Source organism: Centruroides sculpturatus, unplaced genomic scaffold, assembly GCF_000671375.1.
Source record: "Centruroides sculpturatus isolate CEXI.00-Female unplaced genomic scaffold, Cexi_2.0 scaffold291, whole genome shotgun sequence".
Classification (NCBI taxonomy): Eukaryota; Metazoa; Arthropoda; class Arachnida; order Scorpiones; family Buthidae; genus Centruroides; species Centruroides sculpturatus.
In genome coordinates, this window is record NW_019384514.1 from 255498 (window position 1) to 271246 (window position 15749).

Here is a 15749-nt window from a genome sequence, read left to right on the forward strand (position 1 = left end):
AAATTTTTAATGTTATAATCAAAATATATTAAACTTTAATTACATATACAGGGCTCACAGTGGTTCCCCAAAATTGAAAAAAAGTTTCCTTTTTTTAACACCTTAAGTTCCCAGCAATTTTTGATATTAATGTAATTAAACATAAAAAGTACTTAAACTGAAAAAAACGAAAGAAATGCGTTAATTTTGAAGAAAAAGCTTCAAACTTTATTTTCCTTTGTCTCGCCTTTCTGCGAAATTTGACCAGTCATTGTTTCAGCTGGAGTTGGATTTCCCGGGACATTCTCATAGAAGTCTCGGGAGGTGATGGGTTTATAGTAGGGTGAATACTACTGGCCGTAAATTTTTTAAATATTTTTGAAAAATTACGTTTTTTATTGCGATTTCCGACCCCCCGACTTAATTAAACGTGTATGTAATAAAATCTATTAATTAAAAAAATTAAAAAACTATTGGAGTAGTTTTTGACATCAGAAAGCAGCTTTAAATAACTTTACCGAAGGAAAATCCGTGCGCTACAACTTAGGAACCATGAAATAAATTTGATAAAAAACTCTCATTAAAAACAATTAAGCCTTAATTGAGCCTTATCAAAGGCTCATTAAAATCACAATAANATATATACATATATACAAGCAATTATTTATTGTGACATTGTCACAATGCTGGTTGAACTGCAAGTTTTAATCATATTTTTAATAATTTTTTAATTTATAGGATGAAGAAGAAGATGAGAGAAAGCAGCTTTAAATAACTTTACCGAAGGAAAATCCGTGCGCTACAACTTAGGAACCATGAAATAAATTTGATAAAAAACTCTCATTAAAAACAATTAAGCCTTAATTGAGCCTTATCAAAGGCTCATTAAAATCATAATAAAAATTTTTTTGTGCTGGTAAAAATTTTTGAAAAAATTTGGAGACTTAAAAAACATTCTAAAAATTAAAAAAAAAAACAAAAATTTTTTGGGGGAGCCGAAAGGACCGAGTTTTATGTAAGGCTATGTAACATGCCCGAGTTAACTCAGGCGAAGAACTAAAGGGCACAAATTCATAAAATATCTTTTTTCTGAATATTAAAATGCATAATTATTTAATATTGCACAATGAATTAATAAGAATTATTGAACATAATTAAAATTATTATTGTTACAAATAATAATTATTTTTGTGTCTGATTTACAATATAAAGTCAAAAATGTTTGAATAAATTTAAAATTATTTTTTATTGGTGTAACACAAAAAAGATAACTGATAAAGTTTTGGAAATACAGTTTATATTATTTATAAATAAAGTACTTGTTTATATATAAATGTTATGTGTTACATCTATTTTTATCTGGTTAACATGTATTGAATTCAGACTTGTTAAGATTCTGATTATAATTAAACTTGAACATATTGTTTACATATATGATCAAGTTTATTTTTACTTGATCATATATGTTGATTTTATTTGTTTAGAATAGTTATTTTGTATACAAATAAATAAATTATCAATTATCACAAATTTTGAAAATTAGAGCATTTAGAAAGTAATTAACAATAATACATTTTTATTAAATTTTGTTGTATAAATCTTTTATTGCATTTATTTAGGAAAGAAAAATAAAAGTTTATTAATCTAATGTTACAATTAAAATGTAAATAAGTTATTTTAAATACGATTATAATTACATTTAAAATTTTTTTATATTACTGATACCATTTAATGCTTTTGATCTTCAGTTAGAAATTTATATAAAAACCACTTATATATCATATTTTATTCACTTCTTTGTAAATAATAATCAAATGATTTAACTGTTATAAATTTTGAATGAAAATTTTTTAGCTGCACGAAGTCATGTAAATAGATTGTGTCTTGCCTCAAATGTACCAATAGTTGAAAGTGGTACTGCTGGTTACCTGGGACAAGTGACAGTTATTAAGAAGGTATGCATTAATGTATTATAACAGTTTACTATTTATAGAAAAAACAGTCAATTCTGATGAACAATACTTACCAGCAATGTATGTTGTTTAATCATTTCTCCATAAATTTTGTCTCTAACTTCTTTCGAAAAAAAAGTAAAATAAAGTCAAATTTATTAAATATATAGTCAAATTACATTAAAAACAAGATTATTGGTTAAGAAGGTAATTAACTCAATCTTAAAATGAAATTAATAATGATTACTCATTAAAATGTGAAAAAGTAAAATGGATTTCATACAATCAGTGACAAAATGATAAGCTCACACGATTTATTCAAGTTTTTGTTTTTTAAAATCATTTCATTTACATGACAAGTATGATACATAATTACGAAGGTCATTCTAAAAGTAAAGAACCTTTGTTTCTCTAGATATTTTTATTTGAGATAATGAAACAAAACTTATTTTACAAAACATATGATACCTTAGCTATTTTTCTACATAGTTGCCATACAAATTTAAACATTTGTCATAGTGTATCATCAACTTTTCTATGCCTTTTCTGCACACTCAGTTACCACCAAGTTCTTGTATCAGTCATTAACAGCTTCTTTCAGTTTGTTGTCACTTTCGTAGTGATTTCCAACCAAAAAATCCTTCAATTTTGGGAAAAGATGATAATCACTCAGAGCCAAGTCCTGGCTGTAAGGAGGATGTTCAAAAACTTTCCACTTAAACTGCTGAAGCAAGTTCTTTATCAACACAGCAGCATGCAGACGTGTGTTATCCTGAAGAAGCACAATGCCTCTGGACAACAATCCCTGCCATTTGTTTCGAACTGAAGCTTCATTCATCACATTACCATAAACCTTGGTTATCTGTCTAAATTTCGATAGGATGGACTTTTTTCTCTTTCAAAAGTGTATTACACTATGAACCTCACACTTGACAGGATCTTTAATTTTGTCACACATTTTAAAGTCACACTATAAACAGTAAACAATCATTGTGGCTCGCTATTAGTGTCAGACTGGTGCGAAAAAATGGGAAGGTCCATGATCCGGCATTGGAGGTGATGGGAGAACTGCACAGCTGGTCAGATTAAACCGTTCTTTTCTTTTAGAATGACCCTCATATTATCACAAAATATACAAGATTAAAATTTTTAGATTCAAATGTAAAGATATTTATTTTTCTTAACAAACATAAAAATAGTATGCAACAAAAAAAGACAAGCTTATACTATAAATTCAAATAAAATATTAGTTTAATATTTTGTGTAAGAGCCTCATGCACAAATTAATTCAAAGATGCAATTTGACATTAAATTATATAATTTTTTAATATAGTCTTGAGGTATTTCTTTCCAGGCATTTATAATTGCCATTTGTAGTTCTTGTGTTGTTGTAAATTGCCTTCCCTTGTCATACACTTTACAAGAAAGCAATCCACACAAATTTTCTGTAGGATGTAAATCAGGATTATGCAGGAGTCTAAAAAAAATTAATTTTCATTTTATTTAACAACTCAAATATAACTTATGCTGTGTGTTTTGCAGCATTCTCATGTTGAAACTGCCATTTAAGCCTACTGTTAATCATCCAAACCATGGAAAATTCTTATTTAATAGCTGAATGTATCTTTGAGCATTCTACTGGCCACCAATAATTTCTAGATCACACTACTACTTGTATCCTATTGCTCCCCATATCATCACTGATCTTCCTCCCATTTATCTTTTTTTTTTCTTCCTTCTTTAAGTCATGAAAATAATAAGCAAAGCCAACTGGTCCATCTAGGTTAATTTTTTTTTATTGCTGAATATATTTTGCCACTGAATGGCTCATGACATGTTTGGCAAATTCCAAAAATGCATCCTTATGATATGACAAAAGCCTTTGTACCTCAATAGATTTTGGACATTTCTAAACATTGTTTTCCATACCTGTTTCAGCAGTTATTTGCCTTGCAGATCTTTAGGAGTTAGATGCACATTGAAAAAATGGCACATGGCACATCACTAATTGCATGTGGTCTTTCTATATTTTTCTTTAGGCCATAATTTACAGGATCTTGAAAAAATCTATTAATTACTCAAGGACTATGATGAATTAAATGTGCAATTTTTCTATTTGACTTTTTTTGGATTTAAAAGCCATAATCTGTCCTTTTTCAAATTCTGATAAGTATTTTCTTTTGACCATATGCACTGTCAAAAACTTGTTTTGTAAATTGCAGATAGTCATTAATTAATAATATGTCTTTGGTAATGTTGGGACAAATGTGCAAATTATATTACATGAATTTTAGAAATATGGAAATGAGTTTATCTTTTTGTCACATGATACTTTTTAGTTTTGTTAAGAAAAATAAATATCTTTACATTAGAAGTCTGAAAATTTTACATTCATGTATATTTTGTGCTAATATAAATGTATAATACTTGTCATTTAAGTGAAATGACTGTGTAAAACAAAAACTTGAAAAAATTAAATGTGCTTATCATTTTGTCAAAAATTAAATGTGCTTATCATGTAAAGACATTTTCAAATATTTTTCAGTTCATTATGATGATTATTATTGTTACTTACTTCTAGAAAAATTCAAATAAAAATATGATATAATATTAAATTAATTTTTGATTGAATAATATCAAAATTGCCATAATAAAATATGACATATATTCATTTAGACAATACAATGTAATGAGCTTTCTAGAGTTTGAAGAATAAGAACTCATTATTTAAGATGTTTAAGCCAATTCATGAAGAGGCCCTTACTTGCATCTAATTTTAGAAACTTATGCTCATAACATTTCAATATATGAAAAACTAGATTAAAGAACTTATTGTTAGACATCATTTTATATTTTGAAATATTAGAATAATGGATCATTCCTAGAAATTAACTAATTGTTCTATTCCTGCTTTTCATTTTCATGGTATCATTGAAAAGGGATATTGAAGATTTAGTGTGTTTATTTAGTCAAGCCTTATTTTGTTATGCATATAGTTTTAAATTTTTTCTATTATCAATATTTTTACTTTAACAAAGTAAGAGCCAATTTTAAGAAAATAATATATGAATAAATATTACTTTCACTCAAATCCTATATCACATTGTCTATTAAAGATGTAAATTTTTACTACTTTGGATACTGCACTTGCATTAAATAATCACATCATGAAGAACCTTAAAATGCGGTCCTTTGATTGTTATCACTATCCTGAAGCAGGTCAATAAAAATGACCAAAAACTCTTGAAGATTAAAAATTATCAATGCATTTTAAGGTTTTTTTCATGGTGTGGTTATTTGATGTAGATTTTTTAAAAATTTATTTATAATTATAATTTTTTAATATTTTACTATGAAATAAAATAATATCTTTGTAAATAACCAATTATTTAAATATTACAGTATTTTTTAAATTAATGTATTAAAATGATATCTTTCAATTTATATTATTTCTATTTACTCTGTCAGTTTTGTTGTTTTATTATTTAGGCTTGTTTTGTTTATATAATTACTATTAATTAATTATATTAAAAAATAGTTAGTTGTTAGCTTTTTCATTTTATTATTTATATTTTTCTAAGAATATAACTGAATGTTATGAATGTCAACCAAAACCAACACAGAAAACATATCCAGGATGTACAATAAGAAATACTCCATCAGAACCAATTCACTGCATCATTTGGGCAAAACACCTTTTCAAGTAATATTTGTATAAATATAAAAATTTTAAATTAAGAAAATTAAGTTACATTTTACATATATTTAAATATTTTGTAGTCAGTTATTTGGTGAAGCTGATATAGATGAAGATGTCTCTCCGGACATGGCAGATCCTGAACTTGGAGGTAAATAGAATTTATTGCTTTCTGTAAATTGAATACATTGTAACACATGATTAAGTATGAATAACAATATTCATATAAACATGAGATATTTAATTAACTATTAGAAAAGTAATTTTTTTTAAGTATTAAACTATGAATGAATGTTTCGTCTATTATTATTTGTAATTATTAGTAAAAACATTTATGGACATTTATTAGTATGAACATTTAAGCTGTATTGTTAAAATTTTAAGATTTTGTGTAGATTAAATAATGCCTTTATTCAAAAATTTTCAAATATTACTAGATTAAGTTGTTTATGAAATTAATTTGGGATTTTCTTATATTAATGAAACCTTAGAAGTATTATAAATATGAAATAATAACAGTTAAAATGATATAAATTATTTTTACTAAATCTCTTATGGATTGTTCTTTCTAACCCACACTCAAAATTCAAATTTTGTATTAAAAATATAAAATAAGGTGCTTTAGTAAAAAGGCATCAAACTGATTTTACTATTACTGTGCTGATGAAATTAATTAAAATTATCAAATTCTTTAGAAACTGCTTTTAAATTGCATCAGATGATAGAACATTTATTTGATCTCCAAAAAGCCAACATTTCAAATTTATCAACTAGAAATTGCAAGTAAATTCTGTCTCTTGTTATTAATTCTGTTTTTTTGTAATATATTTAATAGAATGATGCATTTTAGTAAATACACAAAAATCAATTAATGAATCTTTATTATTTGATTTAATGGGTGTTATTAAAAATAACACCCATTAAATCAAATAATATTAAATAACATTATTTCTTTAAAATTGATATATGAACAAAAAATGTATATAATTTATATAATGTTAACATGGCAAAACCGTCACCGAGTAAAATTTGATAACAAAAATCAGATGTCAGTGTAGCAGCTTGGATATTCAAAAGAATATTGCAAGAATCAAGAAGGTGTTTTCTCATATTCATCACTGTCATTCCACAAAAAGAACGCTCATTGTCACACAAGACATTAATTATTTTACTGTTTAAGTTTATTGAAAATCTATTTAATTTAAATTGTGCATCAAATGACTATATTTTCTAACTCAAATTATATAATAAATATAGCACTGGACTTCACATTCCATTAATAGTTCCAGAGCCTCAACCCCTTTTCATGCAAATAATGAACATCTTGTGACCAATATAAGTCTCTTAGTTGTTGATCACAATCCAGAAAGAACACTTAAAAAATACATATAACTAGAGGACAGTCCCATATTATTTAATAGTCCTCTAACTATAACAGGCCATGACTTCAAAAAATAATTACTATTTATCTTTGAAAGTCTTTTGAACTTTTGAAAATTGTCTTCCATTAGGTCAGTAAGTTTCTCCCAAAACTGAAATAAATTTCTTGATAAATTAATAGTGAGGGGAGGTCTTCCCAATTCCATTCTCATGTGCAAGTCCTGAGAAGATATATTAATATGTAACACCTGCTTAAAGTAGAACAACTGTATTCTCTCAAATCTGTCCACTAACAGACTACCCCAAACCAGAAAAGCATAAAAAATACTTGATCCAATCAAGAAATCAAATAATCTAAAATAATTACTTAACAAAGATGCTTTAATTTTAATAAATTATTTGATAAGATGAAAGATTTTAGTTCTTGCATCAAGTAAACTTTTATTTAAGTGGTACAAGAATGTGTCCTTTGAATAAAAATAAATACCTAGATATTTAAAATTTGGCACAATTTCTAGTTTATGGTTTCCTAAACCAAAACTGTCTGTTTTTTAAGTTTACCATCTCTACAAAAAATCATAAGCTTTGTCTTTTCCAAATTAATTGTCAATTGATTGTCTTGACAATCTCTCCAAATAAGATTGATCTTTCCCTAAGTGCTGAAGCTGAATTAGCCAAGAAAAGGACATTGTCAGCATAAAGAAAACTGTTAATTTCAACATGAAGTGTGCTAGTGCTATCATAGAACCTTGACCTCTCAGAAGGTCATGAAGATCATTCAAAACAAAATAAAAAGGATAGGACTCAATGCTTCTCCTTGATGTAACCCTATAATCAATTCAACATAACCAGTACAAAAGGCACTCCATGGCAGGTATCTCTACAACCTGGCCCAGGATTTTGTTGACAAAACTGCATCAACAGCTGGTTAGCTCAGGGATGCCTTTTTGGGGAGACAGAAGGGTTCACGATTGTCATACAGAAAACACAGAAATACTCAAAGATACAACACTCACAAATGATGCACATTCAGAAAATGTCACATTATGCCAGAAACTATACTATACTTCTGGTTTTAAGTCCTTGGCACAAACAAATTATTTACATAGATATAATCAAGTAGCAAATATAATATACCAAGAGCTTGCAAACAAGCTCTTGGTATATTATTAGACATCCATGAACCATACTACAAACACATTCCACAGACAGTATTGGAAACAATACACACAAAATATACTATGACAGAGCCATAACCACAGATAAAACAATTTACCACAACAGACCAGACATCACACTCATTGACAAACACAATAAAATCACATACATTATAGACATAGCCATTCTAAACACTAACAATATACAAAACGTGCACCAAAAAAAGAGCATCTGTAGAAGTTGGATAGGGTGCTTATTATACCTGTTGTTCTCTCCTCTACAGCTATCATACCACCATACACTACACAAAAGCCTGGGTACATTACAGTTGAATAGAAACACATACATCACACTACAGAATGCCATTATATTGAATACATGTCATGTTGTTAGGAAATTCCTGAATACAGACACACAATGACACATTTACTTAATTTTTTTTTTTTTGGTTATTATGTTGGATGTTTAAATTTTTAAATAACATTAATTGCTTTACTGTTTTTAAAATTTGATTTATTTAAGTAATAAATTTAAAAAAATTTTTCAGGTGTGACTGCTGGTGAAAATGCATTCCACAATGTTTCTGAAAAGGGAGATGTTAATAGAGTTTCTACTAGAAGTTGGGCAATGAAATGTGGTTATGATCCTTTAAAGTTATTTAACAAAGTAATATATACAAAGTTATTTTTTTTTTAGTAGAGCTTTTTAAATAATAAATCAACAAAATTTTTACATTAAAATATATAATAAAATTTTAAAGTTCATTTCCTAAATAAAATACAGTATTTCTAATAAATTGCTTAAATAAAACTTATTAATTTTATCATGTTAATTTATTAATATATTTGTTATATTTTAAAATTTTTCTTTTAAGCATAGTTGGTTAATTTGTTATAAAGAAATTGATTTCAATTTTAATTACTTGATTCCACAGGAAAAAAATTATTTTGAATTAATTTGCAATTTTTGTTTACTTTATAAATAATAGCTTTTCCATGAAGATATTCTTTATTTACTATCTATGGATAAATTGTGGCAAAAAAGAACACCTCCAAAACCTTTAGATTGGAATAATTTACCTGATGCAGGTTTGTATATTTTACCATCTTGTATTAAAGAATTTATTTTTATCAAAATATATATATTACTATAAATCAGAAAATATTTTGAAGTATTTTTTAAGATTTTTTTTTCAAATAGTTGCAGGAACAAGTAATCAAATAAAAGCAGGAATTAAAGATCAGCAACTATGGAGCATTAAGGATTGTGCAAGTGTATTTGAACAATCATTATCAAAATTAAAAAATAAATTGCAGAGTTTAGATGCATCAGATAATTTAGTTTGGGACAAGGTCAGTTTTTTCTTTATTGAAATACAATTTTGAACATGTATGATAAAAAATATTCTTGGACTGAAAAATGAAAAAATTATAAAAATAATGACATTTATTCAGCATTATTTCTCTTAATTTAATTACTAATAATAACTGCATTAATATTTTTTTGAAGTGTATGTTTTCAGATATTTTATCTGATATAATTTATCCTGAAATATTTCATTTTAATACTATTTTTAATTTTGATAACAAGAAAAAAAGGTATCAATTTTTAAAAGAAAGGCAGTCAGAAAACTTTGATGAAAGTTCAAAATATCTCATCAGTATGTAAATAACATATTAGATGAGCAAAATATTTTCCTTCAGAAATGAAAGAGCCAAAATATACAAAAAAAAAAAAAAATTTCAATCGCAAAGGACACACTACAAAAAAAAAATGCACAAAGGTGATTTCAAAGCTTTAAATAATCTATACATTGAACAATTATAAACAATATGTTGTATTTTACCTTTGATGGAAGTGATTGCTCTGGATCAGCATGTGCTATTGTTAGGATTGGATCGATATTGATCCATAGGTAAAATTTTTAAATTTTACCATATGGATCAATATCGATTTTGCATGGCATTTATGCCATGCAAAATTTCTTCAAAGTGTTCTTAAGACAAGTTGGGTAGCATTCAGTAAAGGAAAATCTCAAGCATTCATAGCACCCTTTTATCTCTACATCAGTAGAGTGTGCATAAAGGAGGGTATTAAGAAGAGACTGATCCTCTTCTTTAAACATTACTCAGATGGCCTGTATATCTTCTGGCTTAATTCATTATGTAACAGTACAGTTTCTGTGCTAAAAGAATATGGAGGCTATTACATCAATAAAGAGAACATTTCAAATGTTCCTCAGCTGTATTTAATTGAATGATTCTGGTACCAGCTGAAACAGAAAGTTATAAAAATGGGTTTACTAAAAATGAAGCAGAACCTAAACTATGTATCAAGTCTGAACTCTATATAGATTAATTCATCAAGACTAAATTTTGAAAAGCCACTTACTATGGAGCAGATTCCATAATTTAGAGACAAATTTGTTCCTGGATATTGTAAAATTAAAGACATTTGATTGTTGTGTAGATTTTTTTTGTTTACACACTCTTATCTTACTGTATTTCCTTATAAGTTTTACTGTTGGGACAATGTCACAATACAAAGAACAAATTACTGCTGATTTTTATAAGTTAAAATATTCAAACATAAACATAAAATTAAAATTTTGATTTTTTAGCAATTTCTTGAATTGAGATCTAATGAGGAAAAATCATATTTTTAAGTTTTAACATAGTCATAAATTATTATGCCAATAGAGGAGGAGCATTAGCAAAGCTTCTTCTACGTGATTACAGAACTGTGTTTATTCTCAAAATCCAATCAATCCATTTTGATTAAACTTTGCCATTTTCAATTAATTGCAATGAGAAATCCAAAAATATAATAAAAATGGGGGTCCATGAATTTATTTTTAGATACAGTGGGATCAAACTGACAATGTCAATACTCCCTAACATACAACATATAGTCTGTCTAGAAAGTTTTGTTCATTCTTTATTAAAATTTTATAACTGTGTGTATGTATGTATGTATATAAATATTTTATTTAAGTTTTAAATTCCTCTAATAAATTAGTTCATAAACATCTTATTTAATTAGTTATTAATGGTGTAATAATTTTTTTAATTATAGGATGATGACGATTGCATGGATTTTGTTACATCCTGTGCAAATAAATAAGCCCTACAACTACTATGTTGATAAACCATTTTCTCCTATTTCTGAAATCTTTAATTGCTGAATTTCAGGGGTAATTTAGAATATTATAGTTAAGGGAATTTGGACAAAGTTGGTCAGGGAAAATCAGGGAAAGTCAGGGAATTCAAAACAAAAATTTGAGTAGGAACCCTGTATTATTGATTTTTTATTAATACATTTTGAATTTAAATATCATAAACAATAATTTGTAATGTACGATAATAATATATGAAAGTCTAAACACAAAGTATTTTATCTCGTGTAGTAAATTCACATCTCTGCAGATGTGTACATGTATATAAAGTATTACGACAATTTCAAGAAAAGATTTTATCTAAAATAATCATTAAAATATAATATGTAAAACTACTAAAAGCAATTAATTTTTATATAGCTATGGCTGGTAATATTATACCTGCAATTGCCACCACAAATGCAATTATTGCTGGATTAATAGTATTACAATTACTTAAAGTATTAATTGGAAAATTAGAAGAATGCAGAACAGTAAGTTATTTTCTTTGAAAAATAGTAATCATTTATTGACGTTTGTAATTTTTTAAACATTATCAAATATTTATTTCCAGTTTTTAAATAATATTTCAGATTTATTTAAACAAACAACCAAATCAAAGAAAGAAATTATTAGTTCCTTGTATTTTAGACAAACCAAATCCAAAGTGTTATGTTTGTTCAGAAAAGCCTGAGGTATGATGTTATTTTTATTATCGTGTAGGCCTTAAAAACGATATCTTATGCTACATTCTTCAGTGAAACTTCCAGCAGTCCTTGCACTGCAATCGTCTTGATTGTTGATTAATCATCTTATGTTTATAGTTTGCTTCACATGAAACCGAAATAGGAGTTATTTACATTACAGCAACAATTATTGTTCATTAATTGTGAAAAAATATGCTTCAGTTTAAAAAATTAATAATGATAACAAAAGCAAGAGTTTTAATATTTAAGTTTAAGGAGAAGAGTTTAAGAAAAAAGAGAGAGAGAAATTAGCACTAATTGTAACGAAAATCTTGGTGAATTGAGAATCAATTTTTAAAATTGATGTCAGGAAATGATAATTTAAGTTTTTTTCCAATATAAATTATGAAAACTATATTTGATATTAATATACAAGGCATGTTTTTTAAGTAAGTACTGTTTTAAAATAGGACCAGTGCAATGCTGTGGTTGGTGTTCTACAAATGTGTACTGAGTACCTGCATCTGTTGGCTAGCCACAGATGCCATTATGGAAGCATTTGTTTGTTTTACATATGTCTGTGTGTGTTTAAAATGTCTCAGACAATTGAAAATCCTGTCGATTGTGAAGTATGCACGGTGATACATTTTTTAATACAAAAGACTTGAAAGTGGATGACATTCATCAGCAGATTAGTGAGGTGTATGAAAAAACATTATAAGCGATGGAATGGTAAGAAAATGGGTTAGAGCAGTGTTTCTCAATGGGGGCGATTTTCCATGTTGAGGGGGCAATTAGTGACAATTTATATTTTGGGTGGTGAAAACAATTTTCTGGGTGATATAGTAAAACATTATATTAAGAATAATTAGATATTTTATTCGTTATATCGTACAATAATTAAACAAATAACATTATAATAGTCACTAATCTATTCAATGAAGTACGAATTTGGCATTAGCCTTGGTCTTCGGCCTCAGAATTTTGAAGTGACAATTTAGTGAGATGGTTCGTTACAGGTTGAGAAACACTGGGTTAGAGTTCATTTAAAGATGGCCTTAGTAATGTCCATGACGAGGAGCATAATGAGTGACTGTCTGTCATTACAGAAGACTTGGTACAGAAAGTTGATGCAAAAATTTGAGAAAAAAGACACTTTACGATTTCATCATCCAAAACAAGAAGCATGGCAAGCTCAGTAAGGGGATTGTTTTGCTTCTTGACAATGCCTGTCCACATGTGGTTCAATGAACCCAAGACCTTATACAATCTGATAAGTGCCTTACTATTGGAGGAAATTATGTTGAAAAGTAGATTAAGGTAAAGGCTTTCATGTAAGAATAAAATTATTAAAAAAATTGAGCTTGTGTTTTTTTAATATCAAAACAGTACTTAAGAAACATGCCTTGTACATTTTACTGTATGGTTTGCTATCAGTTACACTAACTATCATTAAGTTGACACATCAGCATTCTACAGCTAAAAAAAAATTATTGTCTTTAATTATGATTGTCAACAGCTTCAGTTTTGGAGAGTGATTATAATTTGATAATCAGCTCAGATAATTGTAATTGTTGGTATGGGTATGAAATTGTGCACTGATTAAAGTTTAAGCCAAACAAAACAAGATTTAGATGAAAATGTAATATTTTCAAAAAGTCAATTAAAAAATAATCAATGTATAAATATATGTTTATAATAATTGATATTAGGAAATTTAATAATGAAATTGTTTTAAATTTGCAGCTGAAGCAGTTTAAAACATTGCTAAATGAATATTTTAAATTATATCAAAATATAAAACTTATCTTAAAAAATAATTTTTTTTGGCAGAATTTACATTATAAACTATTTATTTCTTAAAATATTAATTATTCATTTTTTTATTAGATCTCTGTCAGCTTAAATATAAAAACTACATCAGTGAAAAGTTTGGAAGAGAAGGTAAGTTTTGTGTTATATAAAAGTTTTATTAAATCAAAAGTTTTCATTTATTCTATAGATATATGAAATATAAATGTTATTGTTTTCAACACTTTTATACTTGTAATCAAGATAATGAATATTATCAAAAAGTAATTTCTGCATACCAAATCCATTTGTTTTTTTTTAATCATCAGTTGTCATAATTTATGGTAAATAAGCCCTACAACTACTATGTTGATAAACCATTTTCTCCTATTTCTGAAATCTTTAATTGCTGAATTTCAGGGGTAATTTAGAATATTATATTTAATTTTTTAAAAATTTCTCATTTTTTAATATTTTTATTTGAGAGTTGCATGTTTTATAAATGATATGATAAGTATTTAATATACATATTTTGGGATGTGTAGGCACTGTTGTCATATATTAGTAATATTAAATTCAGTTTTTTAAACAGAAATTTTACATAAGTGTAATAACAATTTATATTCATACAAAGCAGGATTGGATGAAAGCTAAATTTCAAAAATAAATAATCTATTAAACATTTTTCTGCAATTATTACAAAATAAATGCCAGCATTATGTGAATAAAATATGAAAATAAAAATGACTATTGAAAAGTTAAAATAACAACTTAAGAAGAAAGTTTTCTTTTGATAAAGAATTTTTTAAATTTTGACTTTATTTAAATCAAAAATTTTCTTGAAATTCACTCTTGATTTAAACTATTAATAGTATTGGAACATGTGTATAAAGTAAAACTCAATGTGTATTAACTATTCCAAAGATAGAAATTAAAACCAAAAATGTTTAGCAAAAGTAAACTTAGGATTTTTTTTCTAATAGTTTAGAATAGGAGTTATTCAAATAAAAACTTTACTTTAATAAATTTATATTAAATTTATTTTGTTGTGTTATAATTTTGATTTATGTAATGTATTAGAAACTTAATTTTTTTTTAATATTTATTTAAAGACATTAAAATTTTTTCTTGTAAAATTTGATGAAACTTTCTTAAATTGCATTAATGATAAAACTTTTATTTCTAAAAATTATTAAATAAAATTTTAAAATGTTTGTAGATATTGAAAGGCCAACTTCACATGGTAGCTCCAGATGTTGAAATTGACGATGGAAAAGGTAAATTGAAATTTTTAATAATAAAAAATTGTTCACAAATTATATTTGTCAGTAAAAATTGTTACATTAGTAATGAAAGAGAAGTTGATAAAATGAAATTTCATTTACAGACAAACAAGTTTGTTGATTTATATTGAATATTGTTAACACTATCATTACATCATTAGAAAAAAGTAGTTTCTAATATTTTGTTTGTATTCTGCTAATCTTTTTATATTCTCACTGTGGAGCATGAAAGTAACCAACTTCATAAACTATGCTAGCAGTTTTTGAATATGATTTTATTTCTGTATAAATTCATTAAATGTAAAATCATTACTGAGTAAATTTGTTGCGGTAAACATTTGCATATTTTTACTGATTACATTTAAATTTGCATTAATGACTATAATGAATAAAATTTTAGTTATTGTACTAATTGAATAGTTTTTGATGCTTATTACCACTTTATGGCTTTTGTTACTTGTATATGTAGATGACTGATGTAGCGACAAAATATTTTTTACTGTTTTGTAAAGTAAATCTACATACACAAAAACAAAAACAATTGATTTTTCTTTTAGATAGAATTTTTTAAATGTATAAAATTTTAATCATAATTTTATTATAGAAAATTTATATTTTAAATTTATTTAGTGTGTTTAAATACATATAATAATAATAATATTTATATTT

General features: G+C 26.1%; 1 protein-coding gene across 1 annotated transcript in view; it reads left to right on the forward strand.

Moving 5' to 3' along the window:
• The window catches only part of LOC111622514 (SUMO-activating enzyme subunit 2-like), a 38443-nt gene that overhangs the window by 12714 nt on the left and 9980 nt on the right, over positions 1 to 15749 (forward strand). Inside the window, 12 exon segments of the mRNA XM_023364915.1 lie at positions 1834 to 1934; positions 5513 to 5634; positions 5712 to 5779; positions 6324 to 6407; positions 8714 to 8832; positions 9155 to 9254; positions 9367 to 9518; positions 11242 to 11326; positions 11675 to 11814; positions 11914 to 12015; positions 13897 to 13950; positions 15017 to 15074. Coding sequence (XP_023220683.1) covers positions 1834 to 1934; positions 5513 to 5634; positions 5712 to 5779; positions 6324 to 6407; positions 8714 to 8832; positions 9155 to 9254; positions 9367 to 9518; positions 11242 to 11326; positions 11675 to 11814; positions 11914 to 12015; positions 13897 to 13950; positions 15017 to 15074 — 1185 coding nt within the window.